Here is a 15,926-nt window from a genome sequence, read left to right as displayed (position 1 = left end):
TATCCGTTTTACACTGGAGTAAAGGGAATTACAGAGGCTTGAGAGAGGAACTGGCCAAAATTGATTGGAAGAGGACACTAGCACGGATGATGGCAAAACAGCAATGGCTGGAGTACTGGGGGCATTGGGAAGGCGCAAGGATAGATACATTCCAAAAATGAAGAAATGTTCTAAAGGGAGAATAAGGCAACAAGGGAAGTCAAAGACAGCATGAAAGGAAAATAGAGGGCATATAATATAGCAAAAAGTAGATGGAAGTTAGAGGATTAGAAACCTTTTAAAAACCAACAAAAGGCATACTAAAAGCACCATAAAGAAAAGATGAAATATGAAGGTAAGCTATCCTATAATATAAAAGAGGATAACCAAAGTTTTTACAGACATATATAAAGATAAAAGAGAGATGAGAATGGATATAAAGAGCAAACACGAGGAAATCTGCAGATGCTGGAAATTCAAACAACACACACAAAATGCTGGTGGAACACAGCAGGCCAGGCAGCATCTATAAGGAGAAGCACTGTCGACGTTTTGGGCTGAGACCCTGCTTCTCCCTATAGATGCTGCCTGGCTTGCTATGTTACACCAGCATTTTGTGTGTGTTGTGAGAGTGGATATTGTACCTCTGGGAAATGATGTTGTAGAGGTAGAAATGGGGGACAAAGAAATGGCAGACTAACTTAACAGGTATTTTACTATGGAAGACACTAGCGTTATACCAGAAATCGAAGAGTGTCAGGGGGCAGAAGTAAATGTAATTGCTATTACTAAGGAGAAGGTACTTATCAAGTTGAAAGGTCTGGAGGAAGATAATTCACGTGGACCAGATGAACTACATACTAGGGTCCCAAGAGAGGTAGCTAAAGAAATTGTAGAATTGTGGAGGCATTAGTAACGAGCTTTCAAGAATCACTAGGTTCTGGAATGATTCTTGAAGAATAGAAAATTACAAATATTATTCTACTCTTTAAGAAGGGAGGGAGGCAGAGGAAAGGAAATTATAAGCCAGTTAGCCTGACATCAGTGGTTGGGAAGAAGCTGGAGTCCATTATTCAGTATGAGGTTTCAGGGTACTTGGAGGCACATAATAAAATAAGCCAGAGTCAGCATGGTTTCCTTAAGGGCAAATATTGCCAGACAAATCTATTGAAATTCTTTAAGGAAACAACAAGCCAGCTAGTCAAAGGAGTCAGAGGATATTCCTTACTTGTATTTTCAGAAGGCCTTTGACAAGATGCCATGCATGCAGCTGCTAACAGGATAAGAGGCCATGGTATTATAGGAAAGATACTGGCATGGATAGAAAATTGGCTCACTGACCGGATGCAAACTGTGAAAATAAAGGGAGTCTTTACTGGTTGGCTGCCGGTTCTAGTGGTGTTCTGCAGGTGTCAGTATTGAGACCACTTTCATATTACACCTCAATGACTTGGATGAGTGGCCAAGTTTACAGACAATACAAAGATTCGTAAAGTGCAGATAGTGTTAAGGAAGCAGGGAGTCTACAGAAAGACCAAGACATTGGTAGAATAGGGAAAGAAGCTTCAGGTAGAATATAATGTAGGGAAATGCTTGGCCATGCACTTTGGTAGGAGAAATAAAGGCATGCACTATTTTCAAAATGCAGAGAAAATTCAAAACTCAGAGCTGCAAAGGGACCTGGGAGATGTCCAGTCCCTGTGCACCTCCATCCTTCATCAGGAAGGCCTCAAAGCTCTCTATTTCTTTCTGGACACCAGATCCAACCAGTTCTCCTCCATCGATCGGAAATGGTCCTCACTCTCAATAATTTCTCCTTCAGTTCCCCCCACTTTCTTCAAACAAAGGGTATAGCCATGGGTACTGACATGGGTCCCAGCTATGCCTATGCCTGCCCAAGTGAACTGACTATGTTCCAAACCTACATTGGTATCACTCCCCAACTTTCCCTACGCTACTTCGAAAGTGTGTTGATGCTGCTTCCTGCACCCATGCAGAGCTCGTCAACTTCACTGCCTCCAACTTCCACCCTGCCTTCAAATTTACCTGGTCCATTTTTGACACCTCCCTCCTTTTCGATCTCTCTGTCTCTATTTCTGGAGACAGCTTACCTACTGATGTCTTTTATAAACTGACCCGCACTGCTACCTGGACTATACCTCTTCCCACCCTGTTACTTGTAAGGATGCCATCCCCTTCTCTCTATTCCTTCATCTCTGCCGCATCTGCTCTCAGGATGAGGCTTTTCATTCCAGAACCAGGGAGATGCCCTCCTTCTCCAAAGAAAGGGTCTTCCCTTCTTCCACCATCAATGCTCCCCTCAACTGCATCACTTCCATTTCGCACAAGTTTGCACATTTTGGTAGGACTAATCAAAATAGGACTTACATGGTAAATGGTAGGGCATTGAGGAGTGCAGTAGAACAGAGTGATCTAGGAATAATGGTGCATAGTTCCCTGAAGGTGGAACCTCATGTGGAAAGGGTGGAGAAGAAAGCTTTTGTTATGCTGGCCTTCGTAAATCAGATCATTGAGTATAGGAGTTGGGATGTAATGTTAAAATTGTACAAGGCATTGGTAAAGCCAAATTTGGAGTATTGTGTACAGTTCTGGTCACCAAATTATAGGAAAGATGTTCTCAAAATAGAGAGAGTACAGAGGAGATTTACTAGCATGTTACCTGGGTTTCAGCACCTAAGTTACAGAGAAAGGTTGAACAAGTTAGGTCTTTATTCTTTGGAGCATAGATGGTTGAGGGGAGTCTTGATAGAGGTATTTACAATTATGAGGGGGATAGATAGAGTTGACGTGGATAGGCTTTTTCCATTGAGTAGTGGAGATTCAAACAAGGGGACATGAGTTGAGAGTTAAGGGGCAAAAGTTTAGGGGTAACATGAGGGGGAATTTCTTTACTCAGAGAGTGGTAGCTGTGTGGAACGAGCTTCCAGTAGAAGTGGTAGAGGCAGGTTCGATATTGCCATTTAAAGTAAAATTGGATAGGTATATGGACAGGATAAGAATGGAGGGTTATGGACTGAGTGCAGGTTGGTGGGACTAGGTGAGAGTAAGTGTTCCACATGGACTAGAAGGACCGAGGTGGCCTGTTTCCATGCTGTAATTGTTATATGGTTATAAGTCTGCCCTCATGCCATCCTCCTGCCACCCCACCAGGGCAGAGTTCCTCTTGTCTTCACCTACCATCCCACCAGCCTCTGTATCCAGCACGTAATCCTCCATAACTTCTGCCATCTCCAACAAGATACCACCACCAAGCAAATCTTTACCTTGCCCCCACTCTCTGCTTTCCGCAGGGATCACTCTCTATGTGACTCCCTTGTCCCTCCCCACTGATCTCCTTCCTGGCTCTTATCCTTGCAAGCAGAACAAATGCTATAGCTGTCCCTACACCTCCTCCCTCACTACCATTCAGGGCTCCATCAGTCCTTCCAGGTGAGACAACACTTCACCAGTCAGACTGTTGGTGTCATCTACTGTACCCGGTGCTCACGATGTGGTCTCCTGTACATCGCTGAGACCCAGCATTGGAAGACCACTTCGCTGGGCACCTACACTTCGTCTGCCAGAAAAAGCGGTATCTCCCAGTGGCCGCCGATTTTAATTCCACTTCACATTTCCATTCCAACTTATCAGTCCATGGCTTCTGCATCTGTTGTGATGAGGTCACACTCAGGTTGGAGGAGCAACACCTCATATTCCGTCTGGGTAGCCTCCGGCCTGGTGGCATGAATATCGATTTCTCAAACTTCTGGTAATGCACCCACCTTCTTCACCATTCCCACTTCCCTCTCTCACCTTATCACCTTACTTGCCCACCACCTCCCTCTGGTGCTCCTCCCCCTTCCCTTTCTTCCATATCCTTCTGTTCTCTCCTATCAGTCTCCCCCTTCAGCCTTTTATCTCGTTCACCTATCAACTTCCCAGCTCTTTACTTCACTCCTCCTCAGTTTCACATATCACATACTACCTTCTATTTCTTCCTCCCCTCACCCCCACCCTCACTTTCTTACTCTGATCTCACTTTTTTCCTCTAGTTCTGTTGAAGGGTCCTGGCCCAAAACTTCGACTTTTCCTTTGATGCGACCCGGCCTTCTGAGGTCCTCCAGAATTTTATGTGTGTTGCTTGGGTTTCCAGCATCAGCAGATTTTCTCTTGTTTGCAATTTTAGCATTCATTTCGAGAGGACTAGAATACAAAAGCAAGGATGTAGTGCTGAGGCTTTATAAGGCATTGAGCAAACTGCACAGAGTATTGTGAGCAGTTTGGGTCCCTAATCTAAGAAAAAGGTGTGCTGGCACCGTACTTCACTGAGTTGAGTCCTGTGTATTTCACTGTACTTGTCCACAGGACTCAACTTGAAAATTTCTCCCCACAAACCCCTCCACACCATCCCACATCCAGTAACTCTACTCCTCTCCTTAACCTCCAAAAGAAATCAGCCATCAAGTCAGCACGGACTAGAAGGGCAGAGATGGCCTGTTTCCATGCTGTAATTGTTATATGGTTATCTATGGACAACACCACAGCAAGTTGTCCAGCAAGACAGCAGCATCAGGGTCTGCTCTTCACCCCTCATTATTTAGTCCACTCCAATCTTAGCAACTCAATGGACAATGAATAGAACTGATAGAAGGTAATCCTCCCACCCTGACCTGCATTGTCACTGGGAAAAGGATCTTCCTCTGTCCCAGTGAGTGCAATTTCAGAACTCAGCTGAGCAGAGAAAGCGGATGGAAATGGGCAGTTGTCAATTCAGATTGAGAACTTTTGACTGATAGAGGGACGATAGTCAGGAAAAGAGGGGGTGGGGTGGGCATCAGATGAAGAAGGGAAGAGTTAAAATATGGGGTGATGATAGGTTGAGGCAACAAAGTGCTGCAAATAATGGAATCCAATAGGGGAAGGAGGTAAAGAATGGACTCTTTCCCTTCTACCTTTCGGTCCAGATGAAAGGTCAGTACCCGAAATGTCAACTGTCCATTTTCCTCCACAGATGCTGCCTGACCTGTTGAGTTCCTCAGGTATCTTGTATGTTGCTTGCTCCACATCCCAGACTCTGCAGTCTCTTGTGTCTTCATTTTCAGATCAGTTTGTTCCGATGTGTTCCCAAACTGAGTCTTGATGAAACTTCCTACAATAGCTGTGAATGGAGGAGGGATTTTTTACAATTTTTTGTGTTCGTACTTTTCCATTTTGTTACATCAAATTAAAGATCTCATTGAACTACAGTGATATTTTCAGGACTGGGTTTTCTGCATTTTCTGCATAGGTATTCCCCTCATTAGGTCCAAGCAGATATTCAACATCTTTGCATTTCACTTTCATTTAACCAAACCAACATATTCTTATTTGAAAAGCATATAATGGCTCTGGGCCTCTACTCACTAGAATTCAGAAAAATGAAGGCTGACCTCATTGAAACCAATCAAATGATGAAAGGCCTTGATAGAGTGGATGTGGAGAGGATGTTTCCTATGGTGGGAGTCCAAGAGCAGAGGACACAACCTTTTAAAATGGAGATGAGGAGGAATTTCTTTAGCCAGAGAGTGGTGAATCTCTGGAATTCTTTGCCACAGGCAGCTGTGGAGGCCAAATCTTTAAGGCAGGGGCTGATAGATGCTCGATTGGTCAGGGCATGAAAGGATATGGGGAGCGGGCAGGAGATTGGAGCTGAGAGGAAAATTAGATCAGCATGATGAAATGGCGAAGCAGGCACAATGCCCCTGTATCTTATGGTCTCATGTTCTTATTTTGCTACTTATTCCTATTTTTGTTTCCTCCCCACCACAAAATCACCAAAGTGATACCCTATTATAAGACTTGTACAATAGATAAACTCTTGACCTCACAATCTGCCTCATCATAACCCTTGCACCTTATTTTCACTGCAATAGTAATTGCAGCACTGCATTCTGTCATTGCGTTTCACTTTGCACAGCCTCAATGTACTGATGTTTTGAAATAATCCATATGGATGTTATACAAAGCATGAGTTATTAACTGCATCTCGGTACTTGTGATAATAATAAACCAGTTACCAATTAGCATTATATGTATCTGCAGCATTAAGTCAGCTTTTCCTGAATAGAACAGGATTCCTGCACCTGGTCGCCGTGGCCATCCAGGCAGCCAAGGGTTCTGCCCAAGCTGACTGCTTGCCCTCCTTCTGGAGTTAAGTCTGTTGCCATGTGCTCCTGGAGATGGAGCATGCGGTATCATTGAGGGCTTTCCAGAACTAGTGGGCAACAGAGGCTCAAGTGTGTCCTGGATAAAGGTGACTATGTTTAAATTGGAAGTTATTGACTGTGGAATAGCATAGTATTGCAATAATTTGATGATGTAATCACTGAGTAAACCTTCCTTGAGAAAGGAAAAGAATAGGGAAGCAAGGCCCAAGTTCCCAACGCTCTCTAAGATGTTTCTCTTGAACTCTCTACTGGATTTCAAATCAGATACAATGACTCCCTGACAAGTAGAGACTACATCTACCCCCTAAAATCATTTCAGGTGGTGGGGAATGACTATTAGGTGTCACTTCTTATCTTCCCTGTAGACCATTTCCCTTTAATTAATCGTTTCTCAGTTCTGGCATCATCCTTGAAACCTTCCTCCAATTCTTCTGTATCCTTTTTATGATACTGGGGTCCAAATTATTCACAGTACTCTGAACTTGACCTGACCAAAATTAAATATTTGATTGAGTTTCATCCTGTTGTGCTTTTTTTTCTCAGGTATTTAACTTCCGTTTCCTGATGGAGGGAAGATATCTTGACAATATGGAAAACTGTAGAGAGGACAAATCTTCCACATCAAGAAAGTGACTTTCACACTCATTGCTGAAGAGTAATTCTCCTTGAATTTTGCCTGGGATGCCTGACATGATGATCCCAGGATGTAGCACATTGCTGGACTCAAATGGCATCCTGCCCACGCCCCCAGATGCCACCCTCTCTCCACATTCACATCCCACCATCTCCCCTTGGCTGCCGTATGGGACAGAGGTTGTGATAGACACCATTAACCAAACCAACATGAATGCCACGGAGGAGTGCTCTCAAATCAAGATCCCCACTGAGGTGTATCTCATCCTGGGGCTAGTGAGCTTGTTGGAAAACCTACTAGTGGTCATTGCAGTACTGAAGAACAAGAACCTCCACTTACCCATGTACTTCTTCATCTGTAGTTTGGCAGGTTCAGACATCCTTCTATGTCTATCCAAAGCTTGGGAAGCGTTTACAATATCGCTGGTAAACAACCACAAGGATACCTTCACACAAACCTTTTTATTAAGTATGGACAATGTATTTGACTCATTAATATGCATTTCCTTCCTTGCCTCCATTTTTAACTTGGCTGCAATTACAACCGACCGATACATCTCAATTTTCCATTGTTTGCGATACCACAACATTATGACACGGAAGCGAGTTGCCTTTGCCATTGCAGGGATCTGGGTGTTCTGCACTTCCACCGGTATCCTCATGATCAACTTTCACAACAGCCAAGGCATCGTCAGCTTCTATATTATATTTTTCCTGCTGTCAGTAGTTCTTATTGTGTCCCTTTACATCTACATGTTCCTGTTGGCACAGATGCATGCCAGGAAGATTAGAATACTTCCAGGTCATGCAGCGCACCAGGGAATCAATTTTAAAGGAGCCTTCACAGTAACTGTCCTCCTCGGGGTCTTCATTTTCTGTTGGGCCCCTTTATCCTTGCACTTTATCCTCTTCTTACTCTGCCCTTCAGATCCATACTGTGCATGCTTTATGTCCCTCTTTCAAATTGACCTCATTTTTATCATGTGCCACTCAATCATTGACCCACTTATTTATGCGTTCCGAGATCCCAAATTATCCAATACTTTTAAGAAGATGATGTTCTGTCACAAGAAGCAATGGTACTTCCATGCATCACCCAGTTTTTTGAACATTTAGTTGATCCACAGAGACTGGAAAAGCAAGCTACCATGCTGTGATTGCCAAGCGTGGGAGAGGTAGGGGATGGGAGCCAGATGCAATGATGCTGAGTCAAAAAGTTTGAGTTCTTCAGAGTGACAAGCACACACTTTGTTGTGGCACTGAGGAGAATGCTGCCTTTCAGATGTAGTGTTAAACAGTATAACACTCAATAGTAGCCAACATTCTGCCAGGGATAAAGCAGTTTTTGGTACTGTTTCCACATCCGAGCTGACTATTTTTAGTGATCTCTTTGTTGCTATGTATGGTTTCTCTGTCCCTGTCAGTTGCAAGCGAGTGTTGGCTGTTTCCTGCTCCACTATGATTTGATTCAACTCATTCAGTGTCAACCACAATTGCTTTACATTGTTACATGATTTATTTTAACTCCTGGATTATACGTGGCCTCGTTCTGTATAATAGCTTTAAGTGGAACCTGTTTGCTCTCAGTACCTGAATGCCAAGTGAATCACTGAGAGGAAAAGAGCAAAGAAAAATTCATCAGTGTTGATCCAAAAGATTTTAAAGATCAATAAGATTCATGCAGTTTTTGCATACTAATGTAAATGTGATATATACTGTGATGACTGCTCTAAATAACAGAGCATCAAGTGCAAGTAGATAATAACAAGGAAGATCATAATGAGGTAGATTGTCAGACCAGTATCCTTCTTTTTGTACAAAAAGTCCATTCAAGTGTCTGATAACAGCTGTCCTTGAGCCTGGTGGAATGTGCTTTCAGGGTTTTGTATCTTCTTCCCAGCAGAAGAGGGGAGATGTGTGGGCTGTATAGGGTCTTTGATTGTGCAAGCTGCTTCACTAAGACTGCAGTTTGTATAGACAGAGTCCACAGAGGGAGGCTGGTTCCTGTAATGTGCTAAGCTGCATCCATGCTCACAAGTTTTATCTGTGATAAAAACTGTTTTGTCCCCAGCAGAATGTTGGCTACTTTTGAGTGTTATACTGCTTAACACTGCATCTGAAAGACAGCACTCCCCTCGGTGCAACAACAAAACACTGGGCTTGTCACTTCTTGCAGTCACATGCAGAGTAGTTGCCGTACCAAGCTGCTTATGCATCCAGGCAGAAATGGTGCATCAATATGTCATGTTCACCCAGAATGTCCAGGGTGGATGGGGTCATTGTTTATGCTGGATGTTTCACTGAGGCAGCTTTTGTTAGTCAGATATTGAAAGATATCGGGGGAAAGGTTCAGTTGAATGCTGGAGCTATTTTTTTATTCTCACAATGTGTCACTAACAAGGATCAGAATTTATTGTCCTTCCTGAATTTCCCTTGAATTGTGTGACTCTCTAGACCATTCCAATGTGCTGTTAAGGATTGGCCACTGGAGTTGAGTTGTTTTTGGTACAACCTCTCAGAACAAAAACAAACCACTGGCTTTGTGTGTGCCACCTAACATATTGAGCTTGCCTATCTGATGTCGGAGGTTCACTGTGGTAACTCAAAATATTTTTTTACCATTCTGCAAATACCAGTTGTCTCACTGGTAAAAAGGAATTTTCTCCCAACCTGAAAATCACCCACAGGAGCTTGTGACATCTTGATCTGAGATCTCAGCCCAAGACATCAATTATCCCCTGGTCTCCACAGATGCTGCCTAACCAGCTGCATTTCTCCAGCAGATTGTTGCTTTCTTGCTTCAGATTCTACCTGTGGTCACTCGTGTCTCATGTAAAATGTTTCTAAGCATGAAAAGGGCTTGGCTCCCTTCCAGTTTGCACTCATTTGTGTCTCCCTGTTGTCTGCTGAGCAGAGTGATGGATATTCAATGTTGTATTCATAATGATGGGATATCCATGAACAACAAGGACTCTCTGGGAAAAAAAGGGAATGTTTTTCATCTGGCACCCATAGAGTGCATGTGTTAGAAAGTAGACAGTGCCATCTAGTGGTGAAACTATGACCAACCGAAAGGTGACAAAGGACACTTCAATCTCAAACGGCTCTCAGGAATCAGTTCAACACTTTTCTGACATCCAGAGGGGACTTTGCTGTTTAGGCAGCAAAGTCTATGTATAAGGTGCTGAGTACAGGCACTGTTGTCTCTGTAGCATTGAACCTTGACTGGAACATGGGTCAACAATCACCTGGAGGAACTCAGCAGGTCTGGCAACATCTCTGGAAATGAATAAACAGTCAATGTTTTGAGCTGAGGCCCTTCCTCGGGACTGGAAAGGAAGAGGGAAGAAGCCAAAATAAGAAGGCGGGTGGAGGAGGAGGAGTACAAGCTGTTGGGCCATCTACTGTATCCAGTGCTCTTGATGCAGCCTCCTCTACATTGTTGAGAGCCAAAGTAGATTGAAAGACTGCTTTGTCGAGCTCCTTCACTCCATTCATAAAAAGCAGGATTTCCCGGTGACCAGCCATTTTAATTCCAATCCTCCTTCCCATGTCAGTCCATGGCCTCCTCTACTGCAATGATGAAGCCACTCTCAGTTGGAGGAGCAATACCTCATATCCCTTCTGGGCTAGCCACCAACCTGATGACATGAGCATTGATTTCTCTAATCTACAGTAATTTCCTCCCCCCCCCCCACCATCCCTCATCTTCAATTCCCCACTCTGGATCCCCTCTTACCTCTTCTCTTCTCTTCTCCTCACCTGCTTATCACCTTTCCCTGGTGCCCCTTCCCCTTTCTCCCAAGGTCCACTCTCCTTTCTTATCAGATTCCTTCCTCTCCAACCCTTTACCTTTTCCACCTATCATCTCCCTGCTTCTTACTTCATTCCCCCCTTCCCCCACCCACCTTGGCTTCATCTTTCACCATCTAGCTCATACTTCTTCCCCTCCCACCACCTTTTTTCTGGTTCCTTTCCAGTCCTGATGAAGGACTCGGCCAGAAACATCTACTGTTTATTCATTTCCTGACCTGCTGAGATCCTCCAGCATTCTGTGTGTGTTGTTCTGAATTTCTAGAATCTGCAGAATCTCTTGTCTCAACAATCACTTATCACTTAATTTTGCTTACACTGCAGTTTACTTGTAGAGTGCAAAATATCCAGGCCAAATCCTTCAGGACCATGCAGTATTCCAAGCACGGATAGCTTCTGCTGATGAATTTTGATTTTTGTTGATACTTAACAGTTGTGTTCTTGTACATTGTTCTGTATTATGTAGGTACATACAATATAGAACATAGAATAGTCCAGCACAGGAGCAACCTGTGATTTCTCTGATAATTATGCTGCCAAATTTAACTAATCCCTTCTGCCCACACATCTTGATAATCCCTCCAATTCCTGCATGTTTCCGCCACAAAATTGGCAGTACATTCTAGGTACCTAACCACTCTCTATGTGGAAAAAAAAGTATAATCTACATATCTCCTTTAAACTTTCTCCTCTCTAACCTCAAAGCATATAAAACATTTTAAAATGTTTATTGGTTTGATTTATAATACTGAAAACTGATGCATTTCAGAAATCATTAATTTCTGTGAGAATACCAAATATGCCCAGTAAAATTCTGTAAGCATTGTATATGGAAGCAGAGATCTTCTATTCCATAAGCTTTTTTTTGCATTGAGTCCCAACCAAACCCGTGTTTGCCCCAATTACTTCTTTCAGGACATTCTGGTTAGATTTTGGACCCATAATTTGCCAAGCTATTCCTGAAGTTCCATTACCCAGTACAGTGTCCTCCTGCTACAATGGCTCAAACATACTGAGGAACCATTATTGTCAAACATACCAGACTTCATGATGCAACTCATACTTCAGTCTCATACTCGAAAGAGGAGCATTTACAGAGCAATGGGTAGGGAGTGGTGTGGACCTGCTGGGTTAATTGATCAATTCTTCCAAAGAGATAGTACAAGCCTTTTGGGATCTTCCATGCCGTGTCCTGTTCATTGGGGTGAGCTATAATGGAAGTTGCAGCCGTCGTATTTTAGCATATTTGAGCAATATAGAGAAAACTATCCTCAGACTTGATGCGGATGCTATACAGTACTGTCAAACCATACTCAGTTGCTGTCTAGATTGTTTGTAATTTATGTCAAATCTGCAACACAATGTTAATTCCTTCTGCATAATGGCATGATTCTTGTAATTCATTCATATTCTGCTCATATAGCTCACACTGATTTTTGATTCATCTATTCAACATCTCCAAGTAGATGAACTTATTCCTATTCCATGCCAGACTGCTAAGCAAATCAACAAATGTTCCCTAACATTTGCATTCTGTTTGAATTAGCTTTGTGGTATACTTAATCATAATTTTAATGAGATGATTTAATAAAGAACATTTAATAATAGTAAGTGCTATTTTTATTTTATTTTTGAAAAGGTTCATCTGCACCTTGCAATGTGGTTCGAAGTAGGTTTCAGGCACAGTGACTGATTTTAAGCCTAGAGTAAAGTTGGAAACCAAATAAAACAGGTCATTAGCTGAGAGCCAACTAGGTGAAGCCTTTTGAGACATAAATTACAACAAAATTACTCATAAAGCTGAGAAACATGGGTCAATAATTAATAAATTTGCTTTCGGTAAGTTGTGTTTGATTAATTTCAAAGAGTAATGAACAGTGTTGACGAAGGCAAGGCAATGTTGTTCATGTGCCTTTCAGAAAATGATTTACAAATTGCCACATGATTGACAACCAATTATATTAAAAGTAAGATGATAATATAGATGAAAGAATATTAAATCTCAATATAAAGATTAAAAAATGAGGACAGCAGAAAGGTGCTTTGACATGGAATGCATGCAAAACTGTCCTACAAGGGTCAATATAGGGCCATTATTTTTTGCAGTAATTTACAAGTTGAACCTGGGTATATGGAACTATAGATGCAAAGCTGGGAACTGCAACAGTAGCAACCAGCACTATAAGAATGCAGACAGACTGGTGAAATGAGGCAAATTGAATTTAATATCGAGAGATGAGAAACAAATAAGACCAGGAAAGTAGGTGATATTTTTCAGTCCCTAGAGTGGAACCCATTTTTTCCAATATTCCCTTTGATTCCAATATCCAGCCAAATTTTTAACAGGCCACTTTCCTTGTTGACACAGAAGAGGGAAAATAAGTGAATTTACAAGATGCCCTGCCCTGAATTTGAATATGTTCCTGATAGAACATTGTCTTCTGCCTCCAATCCTGCTCTCAGCTTTCTGTGCTGCCTTCCCTTCTGCACACTCTGCCTTTCCCTAAAACCCCACCATGGTATGTTGCTAAAAGGATGAAGAGTATACAAACCCAGTGTCCACAGATGAGTAAGTGCACAAGAAAATGTAAAAAGCAGTAGCTCCTGACACAAAGCGCTCCGCTGAATTGTAAATGATGCTTTTAGTCAATGTTTAAGTACATTAATGTTCCTTAGGGTTGTTATAGCTGGGGGTGGTAATGGAGACAAGCTCCCACCTATTAAATGCTCCCAATGGCATGTACCTCAGATAGCCTTGGACAACCAAGACCAGCTCCTGGCCTTCACATGTGGCCTATCTACTGAGCCTGGCAAAACCATTTCTACTGACAGGAGAAGGGGCAAAGGTGGGTTACTGGCACCTTAAAACCAGTCGCTTCAGGCAGATGGGGCTCGTCACCCATGGTTGGCAGCTTATCTAGGAGAAGGAAAACTCTGATCTCAAACTTCTGCTACCTTGCAGCTATACCCACTCATGGGGAAGGCTCCAGGAGTAAATCCCGAAGGAAAAATCCAGAACTGGAGTCCCTAAGTAGTCCTACATTGAGTTCAATACTGACTGGCAACTCTTGCAACACTGCTGGTACCAAACTGTGTTGGTCTCTGCCGTTCCTTTGGGTTTATCAGATACATGGAGAGGAGGAGCTTGCTACATGGGCAACAGCTTGTTCTCCATATCTTAGAGCCCAGGCTTGCATATCTAGACAGCTAGGAGGCACTATGCATGGTCAACTCTGACTGATAGAGGCTTCAGAAGTACATTGACTAGTATAATAACAACTCACTGCCTGGATCCCTATTGGAAAATAATTGAGTTTGCATTATTTGTTCTTAAGTTTATAACAGTACAATGGGGATTTTCAATTTGTAAAATTGAAGAATGTGAGGCAACACTTCACCTTCGAATCCAGCTCCCCCCCTCACTTCCGTTCAGGGCCCTAAATAGTTTTTCCAGGTGAGGCAAATCTGCTGGGATCATCTTGTTGAAGATGTCAAGGTAGCCAAGGTAAGATCATTCATGATGCTTCAAGACTCAAAAGACCTTGTCATCAAGAACACCCAGCCGGATGTGAGATCAGGCAGGAAGTGGTCAGCCCGGGTAGCAGTTGATGAGGCAGAATCTAGACTGAAGCACAAGGAGACGGTTGGGGCTATCCAGCCAGGCCACCAGGGACTTGGCTGGACAACCCACAAGTGATGATCATCTTCTGCAGGTAAGGAGCGCCGTGAGCTTGTAACGCATGAAATACGAGAGGTAGAAGAGGAGAAGAGGTTAGCTAAAGCAGCTGGCCTGACCAAACAAGGGGCTTGGACCTGGTGGGAAAGTGTTGGACAACGACATCTATCTTGGAATGTTCTGTGGCAGAGGGAACCACTCCGCATTTCTTTTCTATGCAGAGCAGCGAATGACCTGCTCCCAGCACCGGCCAACCTCAGCACCTGGTATGAAGATAACAGACAGGTGTGCTGCTTGTGGTGAGAAGGGAACACTTCAACATATTTTGAGTGCATGCAGAGTCAATCTTTCCAGCGGCATGTACACCTGGAGACATAACAATGTTCTCAAGGTTGTAACAGAAGCGGCTGAGCAGAGAGTACTGAAGCACAACTTATCTCATGCCCCATGCTGCACAGAACATCGCTTATCATTTGTGAAAGAAGGCTCCAAGTCAAGGGTGTACAGCACAGGCCCACGATCAAGCATACTTTCTTCAGCCAGTGATTGGTGTGTCAAGGCCGACCTGGATGGGAAAGGCAATTCCCCGGAGCAAATAGCTTTCACCACATTGTGTCCAGATATAATCGTCTGGTCTGACACCAGTAGAGAAGTGGCTATTGGTGAACTCACAGTCCCCTGGGAAGATATCATCGATGAAGCCCATGTGCACGTTAACCAAGTATGCAGAATTAAGATCATAGTGCAAAGACAGAGGATGGAAGGTCTCATGCTATCCATTCGAAGTAGGGTGCCGTGGCTTTATTGCATTCACTTTCCAGAAGAGGCTGTGTGACCTTGGCTTCACTAGAAGAGAGATCAAGTCAACCAGCAGGGCTGTAGCTGAGGCAGCAGAGGCAGGATCATCATGCGTGTGGACCAAGTACGTCCCGAGGGGCAGATAGTCGGACAGTGTATCCATCTTTTGTAAACTCTTCAGTAGCTGCATAGACACCTGACGAGTAGACTATCTGCTGGATGGAAGTGACCAACAACTCCGATAGAGGCAGATGCCAAGTTGTTAAGCTCATCAGTGGGAGGTGGTGCTGGCCCACCACCTTGAGGGAGTCTTGATCATAAGCGGGCCGAAACTCCTGAAGACAGGTGGCAGATCAACTGATGATCCCACTGGTGATAGCACAGGACAGTTAACATCTCAGTCCAAGAGTATTTTCAATTCTTTTGTGCCAGTGCTCCCACTATGGCCTCCTCTATATAGGTGAGACCCATTGTAAATTGGGGTAGTGCTTCATTGAGCTCCTCCACTCCATCTGCCAAAAGCTGAAATTCCCGGTGGCCAAACATCTTAACTCTGGTTCCATTCCTGTTCTAACAAGTCAGTCCATGGCCTCCCCTTCTGCCGCAAGAAGGCACAATTGGTGGAGGAACAACACCTTATGTTCTGTCTGAGTGGTCTCCAACGCGATGGCAGGAATATTGATTTCTCCTTCCAGTAAAAATATTTTTCTCTCCTGTCCCCCTTCTTCTATTCCCCACTCTGGTCTCATATCTCCCTGCCTAGGTCCCCTTCTCCTTCCCTTTCCTCTCCTATCAGATTCCTTCCTCTGCAGCCCTTTACT

General features: G+C 43.5%; 1 protein-coding gene across 1 annotated transcript; it reads left to right on the top strand.

The window, feature by feature from the left end:
• Positions 1-6,866: 6,866 nt before the first annotated feature.
• On the top strand, positions 6,867-7,934 carry LOC132404593 (melanocortin receptor 5-like). The gene has a single exon (XM_059988895.1). It carries the CDS (start codon positions 6,867-6,869, stop codon positions 7,932-7,934), a length of 1,068 nt encoding a protein of 355 aa, XP_059844878.1.
• The last annotated feature ends 7,992 nt before the right edge of the window (positions 7,935-15,926 follow it).

Source organism: Hypanus sabinus, chromosome 1 (assembly GCF_030144855.1).
Source record: "Hypanus sabinus isolate sHypSab1 chromosome 1, sHypSab1.hap1, whole genome shotgun sequence".
Classification (NCBI taxonomy): Eukaryota; Metazoa; Chordata; class Chondrichthyes; order Myliobatiformes; family Dasyatidae; genus Hypanus; species Hypanus sabinus.
This window is presented reverse-complemented; position numbering and strand designations above follow the sequence as displayed.

Bases quoted from the DNA above. Each gene is read 5' to 3' on its own strand.
- LOC132404593 (XM_059988895.1), top strand. From the start codon at position 6,867: ATGCCTGACATGATGATCCCAGGATGTAGCACATTGCTGGACTCAAAT.